Genomic DNA, 24,012 nt, shown 5'->3' on the forward strand with positions numbered 1-24,012 from the left:
TCGCCAGTTTTATCCGTATCGACTACAATAGGCAAGTTTTTGACATCCACTTACTTTTGCTAGATGTTTTGGGCACTCACTACGATTGGCAGAGCGCCGAAAGGAAATTTTTCCTTTTCATCAAGAAACAATTGACTAACACTAATCGATTATCTGTACTGCAAGTTCCTTCTTTATCTCATTAGTGCGCATTAGTTTTAATACTATAAATTTCCCCTCTCACTAATTTCCGCAAAACAAGTTGCTGCGCGACTTAAGAGATAACAAACAGGAGCTGTTAAGGCATTTCAATACAGCGAAGTAGTAGTAGTAGAGGCATATGATACAAGAAAGCAAACTTATGTAGCATCAGCCAAAAAAAAAAACCATTTCACACATCCAGTCTCTCTAAACGTTTGTCCAGTTCTTTCTTGAATTTCTTTAAACTATCAACACCTACAACGACAGATGGAAGTTTGTTTCAGCAATCAACTACCAGCTGGCTAAAAGCAAATTTCCGCACATTATTCCACAATTGTCTTTCCTCAATTTGAATTTATGCCCCCACAGGTTCGCAATCTGAGCAAGAGGAAGAATCCCATCTGAATTGAGCCTGCTCACCCATTTAAGGCCTTATTTGTACATCGCAAACAGATCACCTCGCATGCCTACTCTCCAGACGGTGCAATTTGCCGAACTTAAGCCTCTAGGTAAGAGAACCCCTTCATTCCCCTCGCCAATCTTGTTGTCATTCTCTGTACTCGTTCAAGCAACTCTGCTTCCTTCCTAAAAGGAACCTGCAAGACCTGTACGCAGTACTCAAAGCGTAACCTAACCATTGCCTTATACAAAGGGATACTCACCACCTTTTCCCTACTAGCAAAATTCCTGTATATCATTGACAATACTCCATGACCTGCTCAGGCAGCCTGTCTGCACTATTCAGGAAACTTCATATCTGACTGCACAATTACTCCAGGTCTTTTTCTACCAACCTAAGTGTAGTACCACACAATTGGTATGTTTCTCTGGGGGTTACTTCTCCCCATATGCACTACTTTGCATTTGTCAATCTTAAACTTCAGTTCCCACTTCTCAGCCCATCTGCCCAACTTTTCTAGATCCGGTAGCACACTGTCATTAACAACTCTGCCAACCTTAGTATCATCTGTAAACTTGGATATTAAGCCTGATATACATTCAACAATATCATTGATAACTACACAAAGCAACAGTGGGCCCAACACCGAACCTTAGGGGACTCCACTAATAACATTAGTCCACGAAGAGTAGCGTCCATTGATTACCATTCTCTGTCTTCTCCACTTAACTCTTTTTTCCATTGTAGCAACTTGCCCTTAATACCATTCTGCTCCAATTTGTACAGTAGTCTTCTTCCATGCGCAACAGTATTAAAAGCTCTCCTGAAATCCAAGTATTTGATATCAAAATTATTTTTTTGGAAAATAATTTTGATATAAAGTAAAAGAACAGAGATACCAATCATGCATCAACGGAGGAGAACAGATTCAAAGTTACGGAATATAGTTTTGGGAAACTGCATTGGCAAGATAATATGGCAGTAAAATTAGAAATATTCCGGGTGGAGGTTTAATTCTATCCATATGCAGACGACGTTGCTTGCACAGAGTCAATTAAACTTCGCAGTTAGTTTGCAACTAACGCCAAAACTTCATGAATATCCCAACTGAACACGTCCGCAAACAAGCCAGTTTATATTGATGCCTACTCCAAAACCTCCCGCGTATGAGACAACGCACACGTCTTCAAACAATCCACTAGTTGGGAAGAGCATTTTCATACAGTTCATGCTTTCAAATATTTAGACCGTTTGCGAAGCGCTAAAAGCCATAGATAAATAGAGACATCTACAACCACCCTCCCCACTCCCCGCTATCGAAATATCGCACAATTCTCCAAGAGATCCTCACAGAAACACAGATATCAGTAAATGCACATTTTAAACTAATGGAATGACGCGACTATGTCCCCCTACCGGCAGATTCTCTGTATACATTCTCGTGCTGGTATATCGCGTGACCAAATTCTGCGTTATTGCATTCCGCGCATTACTTAGTGAAACAGGAGAACAGTTTATTGGCAAAACGATAAATTCTAAGAGCTTTTATCGTTTTTGGTTTACTATTTACAGTAGATTATATAACTAGTTATATTGGCTGGGAACACAGCTAAACAATATGTAATAAAGACCACCCGAAATATAACTGCAATCCAGCTATTACTGTGTGTGTCTCCAAGTGCAGTACGCAAAAGGTAATTCCAAATAAATTGTTCACTCCGATGAAATCCCTCGAAATGATGTTTATTATTTCGTTTCTATTGAAATGGCTGTACACTGCGAGGAATTTCAATAATTGTCTGTAATAACGTATCTTGTCGGGTACGCCTCGGTACAGTCCTCTTTCAGTGACCAGCAGTGCCTTAGTCGGGAAGGAAATTGGCTCACTGGAGAAGATATTAAGGGGATCACGAAAGCGGAATTATGAATGGCTCGTATTTGTGCGAGTTAATGAAATAGTTGGAGAGAAATCTTTCAGGACCGAAATAAATACACTTGTATACATTAATGACTCCAGTAACTACTAAATGCTGTGCCCATAGGAAGGAATAGAAAATCGATCACGTCTGTTGCTAATTAACGAGTAAACTTGCAGCTGGAATTCCTTATTTTAAATTTCTCTCAAAAATAACTGTCAGATATTCTATAGTTATTTCTAGGATTTGTTTCATTCAAAATGTTTCGATAAATTTAGAAACTGCAAATATGACCATTAAAATAGAAATAAATATTAAACAAATATTTTACGGAAACAAAATTTTCAAATTTAATCCAACATTTATGATTATTTTTAATAAAAAAGTTTTGAATAGTGAAATTTAAATTTATTTTCTTAAATTTAATAGCTAATTTAACAATATATTAGTTAACAAAGACACATTTAATTAGATACCTTTTCTTTTTTTAAATGCCTTCACTTTTTTTAAGGCGTTATATTAAGGTTAATTTTTATTTGATTTATGGTGTCAGTTGAACTTTGGAAATTGATACGTTGAACCAGTTTCGCATTCTGTTGATGACTTTCCTCTGAAATTTTAGATATACTATCCTGCCAAAAGTATCCGGTACCCATAAATTAATTACATTTAGCGCGAATGAATCAGATGCGATTTTTTTTCCATTATGGAAAGATACTTGTCCTCTTTGACAGAAAAATTCATTTGATGCCCTGTTCATTGAGGATTACAGTTAGTTACTATCAGGTGGAGGAAGACGTTGGGCTATTCCTTGTACTTAAGTTACAGCTGGCAACACTGTTGGTCCCTTTTAAAAGTATGTAGTCTTGTACATTTGGAAATTAGTGAAGCGAGAATAAAAACTTACATTTCAGGCTCCCTAGATTTTTTTAAAATTTTATATTTATATTAATAAGTATTAAGAATATAGTAATAATTCATTATTTATATTTAAGCCATTTAGTAATTAGTTTTTCGATTCTTCTCCAAACCCGCCTTATATAATGGCAAACTCGTCACTGCACAGGGTCTCTTTCCGTTGTACCATTCTGTATACTAAAAATGACAGCAAATACATCTCCAAGGGATGCTTAAAACGACTTTTAGAAACAACCATTCTCTTCGGGGATCGCTGAGCGATTATCGTAAGTGGCCTAGTGTAGCATCTTGTTCTTCCATCTTTTAATATATCAGCAGATCTTCTCCAAGTTTGCTACAAGCAAACTTGGAGACCTGCTGAACTTTTTTCTTGATAACAGATACCCAAAGTTGCTACCGAAACGTCCACAAAAATGTAACGCTATTTAGTATACTGAGATTGCTTTTTTTGGTAGGAAATAGATTAAGGTCTAAGTCATATTGAGGGACTCTATAAACAATTTAAAATTGCATAAAAATATGAAGTAAAGTGTGTGTGACTTTGTCACATAATATGAAGATGATGTGGTACCCCCCCCCCCCATATCAATCGAGACCTAGCAGAATACCTGAAATGGAATTGCTCTAATCGCTGGACAGGTCGAAGTCATCGGATCGCACTCCCTTGGTAGACTTCTTATACCAGCGAAAAACGCTGACAATGAAGAACTTTTAGTTCGAATCACGGATGCTTCTAGTAGCCTTCGTACAGGAAATACTGAAGGTAACCTAAAGGCAAAAAACTGCTTAGAAAGGCGCAATATTTAACTAAGAAGGACGACATTGGCTTTAAATAATACTTAACGTAATTAAAATGTGCATATGATAGTATTTATCAAAAACTTGTTCTGTGGTGAATGCATTAAACAGTCACAAATGCTTATGAATACGCGCAATTTACTTTTCGTTTGCCATTGTTCAGCAATATCCGTTTACGTAACTTCCTGTAGTTTTGTCACCTTTTACCAGGACGTTGTGTACGTCGATCAGCTTTATAAAATTCTGGTGAATCTGTGCAAAAGGGCGAACAGAAGTAGGATGTCATTTTCAATCAGCTTGATATCCTGCGATTTCCCAATTTTTCTCGCTATCAACTGCGAACAGTAAAAAAAACACGCCAAAATAACTTTTCATTGCAAAGATATCCAAAGTTCTCTCCAGTGTACTTACGCTGCCAGTTTGCCTTTGGCATATTTCCATCTTTAAAAAAAAAATGACGAAGTTGGAAAAACATAACACCGTCTTTATCATGCTCCGTCAACCATAAACTCACTTGGGATGGTCGCCTAATAATATGCGGGCTTCTTAAACGCAGTCGACTTGCCTGTCTCCCTTGTCATAATTTAGCCTTCATACAGTCAACTAGGAACTGAAAAAAAGCAGCAAAGCCAATAAGACAGCATTTATTTCAGTTCGCAGTGGCATGGAATCAACTTCTGTCAATATTTCAAGATGGGATTTTTATATCAGAAAACGAAAGGGGGTAGTCAACATCATTCTTTATGTAATCGTACTTAAGCAGCGTGCAACAGAAGGCATGGCCAGAGATTCCTTTTAAAAAACGTCAAGAATTAGCTCGTTATTTTTTAAAGGCAGTGCACTTTTGCGTTGTGGACATGCATGCGATTCAGTTAGAGAGTAGCGCATAGGATCTAATGATATGAGCCAGTGTTTCTGTGTGTACAAGACCAATATCTGTTTACTGTGATACTCCGGTCCTTACTTCTGGATGGAGTATTTCTCGTGTATCGAGAATGCTTGTTTCTATACTACGTGCCGTGTTTCCTTATGTTGAATGCATAGCTTCAGCAATGTGAGGTTACCCAGCTATTCCTTCTTCAATGAAATATAAGACGCTTTCGGATTCCTTTTTTCCTCTTCTTAGTATTTACTGGTTTTCTCTTTACTGGGTCAATAACAAGCAGTTATATAAAAGTCTCGATCTCTTGCAATCTTTCAACTCTTGGGATGGACTAGCCTTGAGGATTTTCAGGTCATGAGCCGTCCATGTGTTTGTAAACTTAGTGTATTGCGCAGTAGCGATTTTACTAACCACCTTCGTTTCTTTATTTTATTTTTTTTTTATTGGAGGCCTGTTGTTAGCTGAGCTTGTATTAGGTAATTCTAGAAATATGACTCTCTTAGAATGAATTATATCTGGCTGGCATATCGTGGCTAAATATAATGTGTCTTTGAATGTCATTTGATTCGATATTTGACTTCTGCATAAATAGGTTTTTTCCCTCGACCCTTAATAATTATTTTATAGTTTGGACGCAGTTAGTTTTGCAGAGAAAGTACATCACATCTTCTACGTTCTAGTCGCATTAATTTTACGAACCGATCTATCAAAAAAAATTGAATGCCAAATACAACGCATAAATAGATAAAATCGTGACTATATTATATTGTCACATGATTTATGATCTAAAAGAAATTCTTCTTATAAAAACGCTGTTTTATCAAGAAAATAAAATACATATTTTTCTTGTTAAAAATGTATCTATATGTTTTTCTTTTATATTACGAAGTGTGCCCAAAAAAGTTTCAAGTAGGCTTGGAAAAAATCATTGAGAGCTAATCAGGTGAATAAAGGCAAATGGAAGGATCACAGTGATGGAGTGTTTCGCAAGAAATTCTAGAATGGGAAGTTTTGAGATTGCCTGGACGTTGTCATTATGCAAGAGCCAATTCTCTGAAGTCCAATTTTCCATTTCTTTTCTCCGAACATCTTGCATTGAAGATGCAAGGCACAAACTGGTTGAAACGCATAAATGTCGATTACTCCCTGATCAGATAACGAACAGAAATTGAATCAATGGCTTTTGCAGTTCATGGGCCTAATCAAGAGCAACCATCCATCATCTTTAACAGATAAGCAGCACCACCTCCTCCTCCCTAGGGGGGAGGAACTGAACTAATATTTGGGACATATATCGGTTTATATATATCTGGGTCGGGGTCTGTCATCTTTGACGGACCCTTTATTTTGGGTCATATTTAAACTATGCGAACTCTTAAAAATATAATGTCAACGATAAACTTGTGTACGTTTCATTTCCTCCAGGTATTTGTATAGTTTCTCTGTTGACAGAATTTTTTTCTAAATAAGAAGTCCCCAAACTTTTATACCTTGCAGCCTCCCTAAAATATTTCATAAATTTCGCGTCCCTCTTCCAGAACAAATGCAAACACAGATCTGATACAAAATTTATCTATGAATATATACTTAAATACATTTAATCCCAAAGACTGAAATAAAATACGCTTCATACTTGTATTACTGGGATGGTTTGTCCACATTTCTCTAAAAACGTGCTTCATAAAAACAACAACATGCGATCCCACAAAATAACAAGTACACCGCTAGGATTGCGCTCCACTCTTTAACCTTCTGGTTAGACCGATGGCCAAATTATTAATTAAATCTACGGTGTTTTCAGAAAACATGCATATGAGGCCTTTGGGATTGTGAAAGCTTATGGTCCATTTGGCTCCTTCCAGCAATTGTGGTTTTAAACGGATCTGTGATGATCCCTTCCAGTGAAAGAGCTTAGTTTCGACTATCTGTTGTTTTCGTGGGGTGACTTCAAGGTTGATGTCCAGTAGGCCTCTAGAAATGGTGTACTGGTAGCCCATCAGCCAGTATTCACGATTCAGGAACTTGTTGGAATGTGTTATAGAAGTAGAGATATGGAATAGAGATAGCAGAGGGTATATTTTATGACCAAACGTCTTCGCGTGAGTAACCTCATGAGGTTTCTTTCAATGACCAAGTTTTTTGATGTTTCACTTGACAGTGGATGAATAAACATGAGAAGCCAGTTATCAGAGAAGAGGGGATGAGGGCAATATATGCCCTCATCTCTTCCCCTAAGGTATTGGGGTGAATGATAATATTATGTTCGCGTATTATTCTTCTCTGTGTGCCATCTCCTAGCGGAGATCGGCGACCACCACGGCAAATGTGTTCTGTCTCTGGGAGCTGTGAACAGCTGCTTGGTGTTCAGTCCTGGTCAATTCTTAATGTTATCAAGCCACAATATACGTCTTATCCCAGGCTTTATTCATCCTTCCATTCTCCCTTCAATAATTAGTCGTGGAAACGCGTATTTATTGTTCCTAATCAGGTATCCAAGATACGTTTTATGTCCTTCAGCAATTATCGCATATTATACATTTTACTTTTCTTTTTAATTATCTAGAAGGTGTTGAGATGAGAGTTGGTTGTTGTAAAACATTTTTAATGGTTTACTTGTTGTGTTTTGTATGCACGGTATTTATCAATGACAGTTTTCCAAGGAAGTTGAGATAAATTCACATAGTAATAAATTTATAAACAAAATTATATACAATTTCCTGTCATCACAGAGCACGCCGCATGACTCTTGTTGTACTGCATCCAGCATCAAACAAAACCATTCTTCTCTTTCATTGCCTAGCGCTTCTGTTATTACATATCAGCGGAATTCGAGAGATGCTTTCGTGAGTCATGTCTGCCACACCGATCTCCTCGGGCTTCTAATATATGACTGATGGTTCTATGTTGACTGTCGGGTCGTGTCTCTTTGTTTGTGCACGGATGATCTCGTAGACCTGCCTTCCGCTTTTCTACATATCTCATGGCCGATATGATGCCACAAGAGGTCACCTTCCTGCGTGTTACGTGTCGGAAAACTCAGTCGTTCTGACAAGGTACGATCACCGTTCTACTGCGATGCACACTTAGCACGACTCACAAACACATTTACTTGGCCAAAGATATTTTCTTGTCTTCCTTCAGGAGATAAGTACAGTTCACCATGCTGATTTTGCGCGAATGAAATGCAACACTCTTCACTCTGTTTTAGCGGAAACACCCAAACTATTTCCTTATCTCAAAAGGTGCATCAAAGTCCTCCTTTAAGACGAAACACGTTAAAAATGGTGCAAGTTTAATTCTTTTTATATCTTTTCAATAGACAGCGCATCTGAAAAGTAATAAGAAAAAATTCTGACAAAAAAATTCATTATGAAAGGCATTTAAAAATGTCTGCGATGGATTCTATACACTTTTTACGCTTTTTTTAATCATTGAAAGAATTCTTGAAAGTCCTCCAAAGTCATATCCTTGAAATGATTGGTAAGATTCTTTCTGATGACACGCAATGGTTTTCACTTTTATCTTCCTTTTAATTTCCGAAAAAAGAAAGAAGAGGGAGCCAAATCTAGTGAATTGGGGGATGGTTGCTATCAGTTAACCATTTTTTTATGTAAAAGAATCTCTAGCAGTCATATTGAGAAGTGATGGAAAGATTGATGCAAAGAATTCGACGGCTAGAGCAGACTTTCGTTTAAATACTGTTGTTGTTTAGCACGATAGTGTAAGAACTAAATCTTACAAATAAAATAGAGATATTTGTTTTGCTAAAATAAATCCAGGTAGGGCGATGGAAAGGGAGCATTAAATTTAAAAAAATAGTAAGTATTAAGATTAGATATTTAGTTTTCAGGTAAATAAGGTTAAAGTTTGAAGAAACACTGGATTTGGGGATGGGAAAGTTATAGACGTATATGTTAAATATCAGCTAAATGGAAACAAGTAATTTCGAATAACATAAGAGAGCTTACAGGGACAGCAGCCAGGAATAGGGATGGGGTGCCATTTGCAAACAGGAGAGAAGAGGTTGCTCAGGGCAAGAACAATAGGACTGTGAAACTGGATTATGAAGCGTCTCTTTTTATCTAAACTACCGTCAGGAAGTAAACAGGATATTAGTGGACGTCCAGCATTCGCGGCAGAAGAAAACGGCGTCGGGTTGGCTGATATTTTGGCAAGTTGGCCATATTTAGCAGAGAAGGTGTGAACACGATATTCAGTGTTTTGGAGATGACCAGCAAACATGAAAAAAAAAATAAGAAATTTCTAGAGAAGGGTTGCTTTGTGTGCTGTGGTCCGATGTTTTAGCAAATAGGAAGGAATGAAAAATTAAACAGAGTATGGGGATTGGTTGCGAGTTCGTCGGGGAGGCGTTCCAAACTTGAGGGAAAAATAAAAGTTCGGGGGGAGTAATTGAGCAAGTGTCAACTCCGTATCTGACTTCTCTGTGGTCTAAAGGGAGAAGGTCGTGAGTTTGCGGGTTGAAGGGGAAGTAGATTTTTTGGTGATTGGAGTTCACATCTCGTGGTAGCAAGATGAAGAAAAAAGAAAAAAAAAATGGGTAAGGGAAAGAGAGAGTGAGGCGTAGAGGACAGGAGTAACTGCGGACTACTAAAAGTGATGATTTTTTTTTGGACGTATGGAAGAGTGGGAAACATGTACATCGAAAGTTTAAGGTTAAGGTAATTGTGCAAGAAAGAGAACTTGTCCGGCATTGGAAGGAAGTTATAGGGTGATCCGGCGACCCTGGCAACGCAATCGCAAACTGTACCTACGACGTTTTGTAGTGTAAGAGAAACACGTGTGTCTAGGGTCCGGCCCGTTCAGAAATGGCCAGCTCTGCAGATATGTGATCAAAGAAAGGAAAGAAAAAAAAAAATCAGAGTGCTCAAGAAATGAACTTAAGCATGTCTGGTACGAAGGAAGCCTGAGCACAAGGGAATTGGAAATAGTGGCCATTTCGGAACGTAATTCTTTCCTGTTTTTTTTTTTTTTTTTTATTGAACCCCGAACACATGGACTCAAAATTTGAACTCTGTAAGAGATTGATTGATAGTTTTTTTATAAAGAAAATTAAATTTGAAATAGGCAAGTTGGTTACTAAAGTTGAGATAATTTGTTATGAATGTTAATGATTATGAAATAAGGTAACGGTGATACAGGGGTAATAAAAAGAGAGAAATAGTATAAAAGAATTAATAAAGAATATAAAGAATAGAATTAATAAAGAAAGAATATAATCATAGGGGTAGTATGTCGAGGATATGTTAACGTGTATCATAAATTTAGACATGGAGTCCACACAAATGATAACTTGACAGATAGGGTTTGTAGAGAAAGAAATTTTATTTATTTAGAAACCTCTTGAATGAAGAGAGTAACTAAGATAGAATGGGTGATCTGTAGTGAATATTACCGATGTAAGAGGATACCAGTTGTAATATATTTCATGTGTTAAAGGGCAAGAGATCTAACAAAATAATAAGAGTTGTAATGGGTATTACTGATGTAAGCGATAACAAATAGTAATAGATGAGAATGATTGGATATTCATTGAGGATTCATAATATGTAAGATCAATTGATACTAAGTAAAGTGGATAATTTGTAACGGAAATTGAAGGACCTCGAGCATTCGTCCTGGGGGGGTAGTGTATTGTCCTATAGTATGGTGTATATACATAGAAATTGATATGTATATATGTAGTTGGTTTTTTTCTCTAAATACTGTATATAATGTTAATTAAAGGTTTGTAATTTTTTTGTAAAAAATGTAATGTTCTGCTAACACCCGCTTTAAACACATTAGAATTTTCTGTGAATCGCAGTTAGATTTGCGTTTTGTGGGGTGGGCTTGTGACTTCAGTAGGGTGGAAGTCAAAACTTAAAAAAACAAAACAAATAAAAACCTTTTTCTTCTCCCCCCACAATAGTGAAGCTGCGCATTCGTGTTAATTCTTTGCAGATTCTTCACAACGGTGAACCTGCGCATTCCGCATTAATTGTTCGATTAACAGTTCAAAATGAATAATTGAGATCAACCATCATCCCCATTCACAATTTGGCTCGGCTGACTTTTCTTTTTTCGAAGTTAAAATGAGGATAAAATGATATGAAAGATTTCTTCCAAAAGAATGTGATTGGCCATCTCAAGAAGATAACTTTGGAAGCAATTTCAAGCATGCTTTCAACGATTATAAGAACGATGTAACAAGTGTGTAGTCTCATGCGAACTCTTTTATACGATTTTCATAAAAATATTCTTTTATTGAACATTTTTTCTAGGATTTGTCTCAACTTTTCAGACGCCAGTATGTATAATAGTACATAATACTTGGGTAAGCAAGCAGAAAAGTTATAAAACTTCATAACCACGACCTAGGGGTGGATAACTATATAAGCGGGCTATCGTTGAACGACCATGGCCTTTCATAAAAAGTGCATAAAAATATATGAGGACAGACACGGATCATTTTGGTATCATTCTTGTAATATTTTTGGAGGGGCGTTCACATAAAATAATATTTCTATTTAACATCGGAAAATAAAATATTCTAAACTTATAAAACAGGGCAATAAATTAAGAAACGTTCAGAAAACAAAAAAGTAATAATAAATTCCACAAGTCCTAATAGGATTGAACTATATACGTCATTAATATAAGTGGATAATATAGAGGACTTCTATATTGCAATCGGTAGCAATCCAGAACTACCTCAATGTTGTAATCTATGCTGAGATGCTCACTAAGGTAAATAAATGACATTGAGGGACCAGTTCTTTTTTTCTCTCTCTTTGCCTCATTACATATCAGCTCCTGTGCCATCTGGTAATGCGCCTTTTTAGCATTTATTTTAATACAACTTACTGCCAAATTACATGCTGAATTGGTATTGCATCGGAGCTTTACAGTCAAAAATGTTAATGCTCAGAAAGATGACCTTGAGGGGTCAATCTACAATTGCGCGAATATATTTGACTTTAATACTATTGTTGTGCTCAAAATATTCTGGCACATTGCCAAATAGTCTTACAATGCTCAAAAATATTCTTCTTCGTTCTCCATGATACAATTCGCCACCTAATAGTGAAAATCCTAACTTCTTACACTGAAACTGAGTCAAAATTTTTCTTTCCTTTTCAGGTTTCGTGGATACGTCGGAAAGACTTCCACGTCCTGACGGTAGGCATTGATACATACACGAGCGACGACCGGTTCCAAACCCTCCACATGGAACAGGCCAACGACTGGGCCTTACAAATTAAGTTCACTCAGCTACGAGACGAAGGGGTATACGAATGCCAAGTGAGCACGGATCCGAAGATAAGTTACTTCGTTAACCTCACCGTATTAGGTAAGACTGTATTCTCTTAATTACCGGTCGTCTTACCCACACTAGTTTAGTGCACGTGGATAGAAACAGAAGGTTAATTTGATTGTTCCACTCAGGCACAGTCCAAATTGCCTCTAGTAATTCTAATTTTCTCCCTTCCAGACCTTCAGTGAGGTAAATTAGCTGTTAGCGAACGCGTCACAGAAGGATATTTTCTTGCAGTGTAAACGTTTCTCTGCCTTTCACTGACGCATTGTACTCGACTGATGAGGTAACAGAAAGCAAAACATTACGGAGGAGTCATTTATTTCCCTTGACGAGCGTCTAGTTATAAAGACAAGAAAATTTCCTCAGGATACGTTCTGCTCTCTTCCTGTTCAAGTTTTTTTGGAAGCCATTTCTGTTATGATTATTTAAAATGTTTGTTTGTTCCTGTCGTTGATTCACGGATTGATAATTGCTGAATTCCGTAAGAAAAAGAAGACGAACAGAGAATTAAAGCGATATTTAAGACAAGTGTGAATCTTGTTTTGTAAATGCATCTACAGACATTGGTTTTAATGGGGTCCCTAATTATCTGTTAAGGAAGGCTGTTATTATAATGGATCATTAGCAAAGTTAGTCTACGAAATGCATCTGGCCCAAATTTATATTACTCAACTTTTGCAGATAATAAATCCTAAACACTGTCGGGTTTAAAGTATAATCCAAACCCCACTGTAAAGAATTGAGGTAGAGGTGTTCCACGTCTTTCTTTAGGCTGGGAACATAGAAGATAAAACGCTGAAGGTCGCAGCTCCTCCATTACTCAATTTCAAAAAGAAGAAACGTAGATGAAACAGAGAAGATCACTTGGCTTACTGTTTGGAGAATTTTTTTTTTTTAACCGAAGTCAATACATGGCGCCCTTGATTGTTAACCAGACAAAGAAAGTGGCGTCAAGGAAAGAAGCTACCAAGCAACAAACAAAAAAAAGAATCTCCATCAAGCTCATGAGTAAGTGTTTGGTATAAAATAGTCCACAACCAGTGCTTCCCGTCAGCTACGAATGCTACGGAGTACACAATGCGCCACATTATTAACATATGATAATGTAAAGCCTCTATGGTGGCCACCTATCGACTTTGTTCAAGATGTTAGTCAAGACCAACATCTTAATTCATCAAGCAGAGCTCTCTATGTACAGGATGGAGGCATTCTCCATGGTGGAAATCCTTATTTAGCCATCTGCTCCGCGCAGATCCATATGGAGCAGAAACTCGCCATCCTTCCTAATAGTAAACCGCCTGAAGTCCTTCCAGAATCTATTCCCACAACAAGCACGTCTCCTTCAATCAACTAAGGGTCAACTTTGGACTGATATGTATGGAGGAAAGTCCACCAGAAAGCAACTCTGCCTACCTCCTCATGGTCAGCAGTTTTGTGAATACGGACATCCATTTTGGACAAAAGACTAAGTACAATTGCTGTGCTTCAACTTTGGCATAAGGACTTGCTTCGTATTGGCATTGCCGAGGTACATATGTTTTTAAATAACCTTCCATTTGCTATTCTGGTGACCATTATTTCAATTCTACTACAATGATTATCATTACTAAATGTTGCTAAAAATCTCTTACTATTGTAGAAGACTTAACCTCTCAATGTATCCTCGTACTTATGCATCTGGAGAAATGTACACTTTTACTTGTAAAAAATAATAATAATAAAACTAGTCTTTCTAAGTAGTGTGCCCTCGCTGTTAGCAAACCGGCAACGACTCTTGTTCTTTCACACCACGTGGAAAATTTCTAGGTTTGATTATCATCTGATGAAAGGAACCATTAGTAGAGTGTTTACCACACAATTGCAGATCTCGGGGAGAGGTTTGCATGCTTCTTTCACAATATAACTCCAAATCTTCATCCCACAAACCGAAAGTAGAATACACAGGACTTATAGATTTAACTTCTTCAGCGCTTATTCTCAACAACTGATCACTCTTTTTCTATATTTTATTTATTTTAATAATTAATTTCACCTTGAACGTCAATAGTAGATCATTTTCTAACATAAATTGAAGATGATCGCACATTGTAACATTGGAAACAAAATTCAATGGAATGATAAATATAAATCCTAGCAGATGGAAAAGATAAGATTAGACAATTAAGTGAAAAAGTGAAAACGCGCTCCTGGTGGCAGAATGAGCAATTGCTCAGAAAGGAGAATAGAAACATCGCATCATAAAGAAACTGTAATTGCAATTCTTCACAGATTTCAGCAAGCACAGCTCTGAAGAGAATAATACTCGTCATTAAACTCACCCTCATTATTCCCCCACCAACAGACATTCTCTGATGATGAAGTAATCCTCGTGTATTTTCAGTAAAATCTCTCTACTCGCCTCTCATCGCTCTAAGGATTTACAAACGTTCCGAACCCTATCCAGATAAGAAGTAAATGAGGTAACATCGCCGAATTTCACAGAGAGAGAGCACTTTCTTTCCTCCTCCTCCGATATTTTTTTTTCCAAACTCTTTCTATTTTCCAATCTTTCCCTTCCAAACTCTCCCTCCTCTCCTTCAAATGTTTCCTCCGTACAAAAGCGTATCCTTTGATACGAAGTTGCAACGACTACACTGAATCGTACATTTAGAATGGCCGAAAGAGACGAGCGCAGCGTTATCAGTTTCCGGAAAGGTCACTAACCTCCCTTTATCTGCCATCGATTTTCTGCAGCATCCACACTCGACCAATGTCGGGACAGTGTTAATGAAAATTGCACATGTTACACTAGTCTTTGGGTGCTTGCTGACACGGATAGTCGGCTACTGTATAAACCCTTCTGATCACAGGTTTTTTTTTTTTTTCCTTTTTTTAACTGATTTTCTTCAGACGGTTTTATTTAATGGTTTTCTTAACGGTTTCGCCGAGTTCCAACTTTTCTTTTGCCAAGAAATCTCGCCTGGTTTATTCTTAAAGTTAACCAACTCGGGTAGTTTTTCTCGCTTTTAAACTTATCCTCCTCAACTGGCTGTTTCATTAAACTGCCCAAAGAATTATTAATTTTTGAATTATAATTTCAGTAAGAATCGAAAGACGTCCTAATATTTGAGATCGATATGAGAGGAATGTTATTTAAGGGTAAGGATATTCAAGAACTATATAAAGTAATGTTCAAGCGTATCAACATCAATGGAAACGCATTCAAAACACATTTTAAGGTAATTCTCAGCAACAATCATTTTTCTTTACACGAACAACTTGCTGTTAGTCAGTTCTGGAAGGGGATCGATCACTTTTGTTTGCTTTTCTGGTAGAGTTATTGTCGTTTTATAATCGATATGTCCGATACTGGGTCATGTCATTTTTTATCATCCGCATGTTCAGTTCAGTTCAGAAAGTTAAAACCGGCTGTGTTTCACTTATCCTTGAAGTATTATAAAACCATACATCAAACTACAGGGAAACGAACTGAGGTAAGCGAAAAGGGTGAATGGAAAGGGAGGGGATACGAGCGTTCATTTACTGCATTAATATGGAGCACAAACTGACTAAAATATTTTTATGTATTAACAAAATATGGACAACCCATGTGGTCTCTTCTGTAGTTTCGATTAGATGAGCCTCACTGGGTGGTTACGATACAGTTTTCATTGGGCAAGGAATGTGCTGGAGAACTTTTTGCGAGGTCCTTGACTGCCTTTTGTTGAATCTCTATTTATTCGCAATCGAAAACTGCATCAGTGTTGATAAAGGGATATTTAGCCATTAGAAGAGAAGGTATTTATAAGTGGGCAATGCACTGTTTGAATCAATGGTACAAATTGGGTCCCCTGGCGCACTGTGCTGGGACCCTTATTGTTCCAAGTTTTTATTAGTGATATTGATGATCGTATTAAAAGTTCAGCATCAAAATGTGTTGATGCTAACCAGGTTTACAAACTATAACACTGGTTTAAAATGGCAATTACACTTTCATACAAGATTCCTGCATGGGCATCTTGATTTAGTATATCATTAAAAGGATTGAGCAAACTTAATGACACAAACAAGGGGATACACTTGTAGATTCAAATTAAGGAAAGAATTATTAGTTATATTCAGAGGGATAAACTTCATTATTCTATTCTGTAGAGATAGAGAGTCTCATTAGTGATACAATATACTATCCTCGAGATGGGAAGGGTTTAGTAGGGCACTTGAGAACACTTTATTTCGGAAACATTCCAGTTGCTCTCGAATTAATATTTAAAACCCCCGTTTGGCAAAGTAAAACTCATCCGAACTGCCGATTGTGCTCAGCCGTTTCTTGCAGAATCCCCTGAAGGTAGACTAACTAATTTGAATTTTCAACAAACTGAAATCGTCACTGACTTTGAAACAGCTGTAATACAGCGCTTAAAATTGTTTTATAGGCCATAAATTTTAATTTTATGTTTAAACAAAACCAGTAAATGATAAATCCGCAGCCCTAGTTGAGTAGACAAACCTACACGACTGCTAAATAATGATGTTCGTGTATTTTCTCTGTCTTTTTAACTCCTCTTACCCTATGTGTGAGTACCAGAGCATAAACAGGATTTTTTCCCTTTTATTTAAACGAATTTGCATTATTTTAAATACCCATATAGATGAAGATTGTTCTTTATTGATGATGTGGTGCAGACTTTTCAATCAAGAGAGGGGATGAATAGAAGATTTAAAAAAGCACATCCATCGTCTCATAAAGAAACGTAAAGGGATACATAATAATAAGGATAGGAGAGTAGGAGATAAAGCAGGGGGGGATCTTCATGCAAAAGTTCAAAATTATGGGGATATTGATGAGGCTGTGACCAATTGCATTTGTGGTCAATACTGAAGTGAAGACAAGCATATTTGAGATGTTGTGTGACCGAAGAATTCCATTTAGGCTGGACACTGAGTTTTATAAATCAATGGCGAGGCTAGCTACGTTATATAGCTTACACTTCTGGGCATTAAAAAACAAAGAGACAAGAACAAAGGTTGCACGCGACAGAAATACGAATGTTATGATGGATGAGCGAATTTACCAGGAGAGATAAAATGAGAAATAAGTTAGAGGAAGCCAGGGATAAAATAAAAGAGATGAGACTAAGGTGGTTCGGATATGTCAAGAGAAAGGGTCAGGGTGAACCAGTAAATAGGATCCTAGATTGTTGGATAGAATGTAAACGAGGACAGGGAAGGCCTAAGAGGACATGGATGGAGGTCGTGGAAAGGGATTCAAAGAGTGTGGAGTTAGAGGAGACTTGAACCAAAATATAAAGGAATGGCATAGAATGACTCAAAAACAAACTCCAAATACATGGTATTAAGGTTTGATAGAAGATAAAGAAAATGTCTGTTGTTTACCATTGCTTATACGTAATCAGAAAGTGATACGGAACCGGAGTAGAAGCATAGATTCAGTCGAAAGAACATATTCATTCAACTAGGAAGATTATTTTGTCCGTAGATATAAGGTAAACAAAAAGGACCGCCTACAAAATAATTCTAATAAGACGATGAAATATTGGGAAATTCATAAAGTTAACATGGATTATAATGAAAAGCTAGAACACTGGATTTGTCGCTAAATAAACTATTAGTGAACAAATTTGGTGTCTCCTAGTCATTTCTAAGATATAAAGTGAATTCTAGGTGTATTATTTATAAAACAATTACGGTTTCTTTCCATAGCTCTTTGGGTTAAAGTGTTAAGATTTTATGTAATGTACTCGCAAAAAATTTGCGTCGTTCACTTATCGATCATTTATGGTGAAAGATTCAGAATTCTTCAGCGATCAAAAGACTCCGCAGTTGCAATATTCACAATATCCATCGTTCAACGAAAAGAAATAAAAACCATCGGAATGAATCATTATGAATTTCTTAATAAATGCCTCTCGCTTCCAAATCTTCCTTTTAGAGTTTCTTTCAACGAAATTCGTATCCTTTTGATCTCTCTCCTCGTGTGGCTTCCGCCCTCATCAGGGCTTATTTTGTTCGGGCGAATATGAATTTCTGAGTGATAAGAGGTGGTTAAATGTCCGGATCGATCGCACCATTAATTACCTCTAACAGCTTCTACGTTTCAATTAGCTCACCTTCGCTTAAACAGAAGCTCTGCTACACAAATATTTCCCAATTCGGGCAACGTGTTGTCGTTATTACCAAAACCGGCAGTCTGTACAAGTGTCGTCAACCAGCTCGCGACATGTTTACGTGCTATTAGTTGTTGTAGAACTTCTGTGTTTGTATATCAGCACTAGTGGCAAACACTATTTAACATTAGGCTAGGGGAATAAACTTACTGCAATCTACGCGTCTTTATTTAGATGAGAGGAATTGTTTCGGTTCGATTACTCAAATTAGCTGAGCAAGGGCTGTTTTTTTTATTTCTTAACAGGCGAGCATCCTCGTCACATCTGGTGGCCTTTGTTCAATAGCAATATTCAGTTCACATGGGATGAATATATTATAATCTTCGAAACAAGCACTCCAAACTCTTCTGCACTGCGAATTAGAGCCGCGCGTGCATCGTTTGTGTTCTTAAGTTTCTCCTAGCCATTAGCGGGATAAAAATATTTGCTTGAAAGTAAATCGTGTGAGGCATGTTTCTGAGAGAGATGCTCTGAAGTGTGGGACAGTAAACGTATCGATTATCAATGATGTGACGTTAAAGCCACGGAAATTTTGTTTTTGTATAAAATGCAGGAAGTTATTACTAGTTGAACAGAGCTTGATTTCTTTTTTGTATTATTATTTTAAGTTCAAAATTATTTTAAATATTCTACGCGCTGTTTTTTGCGGTTTATAAGGGAAGTCCAAACTGTTTTCTCAATATTAGTATTAGCAAATAACGCAAGCTTATACAGCATCAGCAAAAAAAAAAAAAAAACGATACCTTCCATTCCCTACTATAGTAGGTCTAGTTCTTCCTTGAATTTATTTAAGCTACCGTTGGCTAAATGCAAACTTTCGCACATCTATTCTGCAACCGTCCGTCCTCAATTTGAAATTGTGCCCCATCATGAGTGTACTCTGAGCAAGTGGAAGAATCCCATCAACTTGCTCAATCCATTCAAAGCCTTAAACACCTCAATCAGATCACCTCGCAGGTACCTGGTCTCCAGCGCTGTAATTTGCATAATTGAAGCCTTTCTTGGTAAGAGCACCTCTTTGTTCCTCTCATCAATCTCATTGCCATTCTCTGTACACGTTCCAGCAGCTCCACATCCTTCCTAAAATGAGCCTCCAGACCTGTATGCAGTACTCAAGATGTGACTTGACCATTGCCTTGTACAATGAGATAATCACCTCTTTATCCCCGATAGCAAAATTCCTGTACATCACTGACAAAACCCCTAATCTGGCACTCGTGGGTAGCACAGTTAGTAGGATCGTCGTCCTCCCCACACTGGGTGGAAAATACCTCAGTTCGAATCTCGTCAATGACGGGATTGACGAGATAAACTCAGCCACAACGTGGCTGAGTTAGTCGGTCCCAGGTGAGAGTAGCGTGGTTTTTCATCCGGAAACTGGTTTTTCGTCCTGCAAACAGAAAATCGACCTTAGAACACGTGCAATTCACAGACAATATACACGGAGCAACATGGCCTCAATTGCCGACGATCCTAAAACCCAAAAACAACAACCCATAAGCTGTCCTGGAAGATTTCAGTTAGCATCTCTCTGGGTACTGTCAAGCGCTATTCTCCATTTCTTGTCGGCTATGTCTGCCCATTTTAATGTTAAGTTTCGCTATTTTATTAATCTGAGTCTGCTCCAACAATTTTCAAACCATAAATCTTCTCAAATAATCGTAAAGAAAACTGATAATATATTTCTCCAGACAAGTATGATTTTACCCAAACACTAAATGGCTTTCATCGAAAATTGGCTTCTCTAGCTCATAATTATAACAACGCAAAGTTTGTAATAAGGCAACAAAGGAGAAAACCCTGAACTCTGTTTTCTATGAAAGCGATCTTATCTCTTAACAAACCAAGCAAAACACTTATCTAACAGGCAATCTTCTTACTTCCTATTTAGCGAAACCAATATAAAATGGAAGACCAGAGGAGAGGCCTTTTATATCACTGTCACAGTAAAACATATGGCAATGAAACAAGACCTTGAAAGCCCACTTTTAACCAAAATAAGCCAAGTCATTAGAAACGTTAAGAGTCTTAAACAATGACCTCCTTGTATCGGTTAATTCTTTCATTCTCCACTGAAATCTCTCAGATACTCTGTACTGTGTTAACATTGAACTGTAAATGATGTTGAAGCTTCTTAACTTTGTTCGGATTCCTGATCTCCTAAGACTTTAACAAATCCTTTCAGTGGCCAAGGCGGTAATCGAGGGATCTCCAGACATCTACGTAAAAGCCGGAAGCTCCATCAACCTGACATGTGTGATCACACAGTCCCCCGTTCCACCAGTATTCGTCTTCTGGTACCACGACGACAGGATGATAAACTACGATTCTTCCCGGGGAGAAATCAGCGTTCAAAAGGCGGCAGATGACACTGCTATAAGCAGGCTGCATATAAAAGATGTTCAGCCGTCGGACAGCGGTAACTACACGTGTTGTCCGTCAAATGCTGAAGCCACAAGTATCACTCTTCATGTCCTAAACGGTAAGGCCAGTGAATTTTTCTCTTCCTGTGCAATTCGCACTTTCGATCTAACGTCAAGTACAGATAGATCGGTTTTTTTTTATATAATATACAGTAAGAATATTTCGGCTTTCTATATCTACTTTAATAATATTATTTTTATATATATGTTTCTGTAATCCATTGATTTTTTTTTATAAATACATTCGTTTTGTATTATTCAGTCATTTTTTTTTTTAAATATTAAATGCGTTAAATAATTTTATTAGTTGGAAAAACTAAAAACAAAATATTGGAAATTCCAAATATCTCATAAATTGGCTGTAAATAAATCTTCATCTCAAAATAATGTTAAAATAACTTAGTAGTCAAAATCGTTAAGTAATTTTCAATTCAAAAGCAGGACAATTGTTTTTTTTTTTTTTGAGCACGTTCAAAACGTTTGTGAAAAACGTTAAGCAGCGTTTTCCTTCATGAATCTGATCTATTGTTTATACTATTCGGCCATTTTGCATTCAATTTTAGACCTATAAAAATATTTTTATTCTATCAACTAAGATAAAGCAACAAAATCAGGCTTAGAAACCAATGTTTCTTTAACTGAACATTTTTTTTTTAAATACTCAATGTTTTACCACGGATAACAGCAAGTATTTTTTAAGAATTCAAGAAGGTGCTTGTAACTGAAATAGTTCTTAAGCACACCCGTCCAAAGAGGCAATTGTCAAATTGATGTTTCTGATTATTCTACAACAACACTGCCTTAGACTCAAAAATCCAAATAATTTTTCGGTGGGAACTGTTAGTTAAGGCCCAAGCAGTTTTAATAAAGAAAAGCGAGTGCTTACAAAAATAACGAAAGGAACAACCGGAAGGGAAAAAAAAAAAAAAAGCTTGGATTAAATCTAGGCCTATCTGTGGGTCCCTTTCTCTTTCTGTCTTTTCTTAATACCAGACGGAAATCATTGGTGACATTTATGTATATTTGGATAGGAAAGAAAGCATAAATAACGCTCTCTCTTTGTTTTCCTGAAACCCTTGGGCAATCCAGACCATCATACACTGTCTCATGAATACTTGCATCCAGGGACGGAGCCTTAGCTGACGGCCAATCCCCTCTCCCACTTCATCACCAGCTGACAACGTACAGATTCGTCTGTTCTAATGATGTTTACACCGGAAGCAGAAAGATTTTTGAAGTTTCCCAAGCTGCCAGCTTAAAATACAGAATGCAGAGAGATTCGGGCACAGTTTCGAGCCCTGGAGGCATTCTGGAATAAGGTCTGTTAGCGCCAGTGAGAAATGAAAGAATTCTGTAAAGTACAATGTAAGTAGATGAAAAGAACAGGGTAGAAACGAAGATGTACAAAAATGAAGCCTATCTAATTCAGTGCGTGTTAAAATTATTTTCAGCTTTATTATCTGGGAATGGACAAGTTTGTTTTACAGCTCTTTTATTAAATACGTATTATTTTTTAGATGCGGTATGCACTTGATTCTGGTAATGCATGTATTTATAACAAAATTTATCTTCATACTGCGTGCTAATTTCGTTTTAGGTACTTCTGTGATGCTACGTATATCACCTTATAGTATACCAAGATTAGTGAAACTCAGCAAACATATCAGTTTGTAATTGATAATCAATGGTTCACAAAACAGAAGAAATCGCAGATCCATACAGTTTTAGAACTCTAAAGTGTTCAAAATCAGAGTTGTCAGACGAGAAACAGCGCTTGCCCTGAAGTGTTTGGGTAAGATCTAATCATAACTTTCATCTACGGGCTTACATGTCGCAGATAAGCGCCTGCCTTAGCCAAAAATAATCGATCATCTCTTTTAGCCAAGTGGGTCCGTTGAAAGAGTGACCAATTCGCTCGGGAAATCGTACTGAACAGAGCCGATTAAATAGGCGGGGTGGTGATACCGGTCAGCTTTATTTTCCTTCTGGTCAGTAGCTGCAAATTAACTAGACTGCTGGAGTCTATGACCAGGTCTCCAAGCAGCATAAAGTGCTTGCAGCCAACCAACGTAGCCTCCTTGACAATGGTTAGTACACAATCTTTAGAAAATCCTCTGTATTCATCGATGGAATTCTAACGAACCTCAGTTTTCTAATGTAAATAGGAACGGTTCCCATAAGAAAGTGGATGAAAACCATTCGCAAAAAAAGATTTTCAATCAAGCTGTACAAGAGAAATTAATTCATCAACTGTTGTTCTTACTGTCACGCGACATTGCAGTTTATACACTGTTAAAGATGCTTCACTGAAAAACCAACCTTTAAACATTTTATGCAGTGTCAAATTTCGTGATTTGGAGGTGAAATTATGACTTCTTGTAATCTTTTAATTGTGCAATGCAAGGTGAAATATTTAACAAATTGAAAAGAGAAAATTAAAAACAGAAAAAAACTGCATCCTCGAAGTTTAGAGTTTAATTAAACTCCAATCTTCTGCATTGCTTAAACATTTGTGCAGGAATGGTATTTACTTTTTGCTTCAAATCTCACTTTTATTCTTCACTTTCCTGTAGCAAATATTAGGACACCGTTTTGCTTTCTGTACGCAAATATTGATTAAAGAGAGAGAAATAAATTAAAACAAGGTTGGGGCCTTCGTGTAATCAGAATCGGATGTGCTTGCAGAAGAGTAGACTTTAATTGAAAATTTTAATTAAGAGTACCGTGCGAAGGTTAAGCGTTTGGAAAACTGATTCTCATTTTCCCCCCTCTATGGACTCCACCATCTAAGGCCCTTAAAATTCTTTTAAATTCCCGGAACTAATTTAGATAGTTTCCGAAAATAAATATGCCATCTGATACGTTTAAAAATCAAGCTGGAAATGGACAAAACAAGCAGTCCGATTAAGAAATCAGGAAATAGCATTAGAATTCATTCATGTATCACAGTTATAGTACGAATATGTAAAAAAATAAAATGTATAACTAGATTATGTATATCACGTGGAAATG

General features: G+C 37.1%; 1 protein-coding gene across 1 annotated transcript in view; it reads left to right on the top strand.

Moving 5' to 3' along the window:
• Window positions 1-24,012, top strand: part of LOC150083318 (kin of IRRE-like protein 1) — a 310,252-nt gene that overhangs the window by 284,478 nt on the left and 1,762 nt on the right. The window contains exons 3-4 of the mRNA XM_090377174.1: window positions 12,236-12,446; window positions 20,763-21,059. Coding sequence (XP_090233300.1) covers window positions 12,236-12,446; window positions 20,763-21,059 — 508 coding nt within the window. The remainder of the gene's footprint in view (window positions 1-12,235; window positions 12,447-20,762; window positions 21,060-24,012) is intronic.

This window comes from Mastigoproctus giganteus, chromosome 7 (genome assembly GCF_048544385.1).
Source record: "Mastigoproctus giganteus isolate SK-2022 chromosome 7, ASM4854438v1, whole genome shotgun sequence".
Taxonomy (NCBI): Eukaryota; Metazoa; Arthropoda; class Arachnida; order Uropygi; family Thelyphonidae; genus Mastigoproctus; species Mastigoproctus giganteus.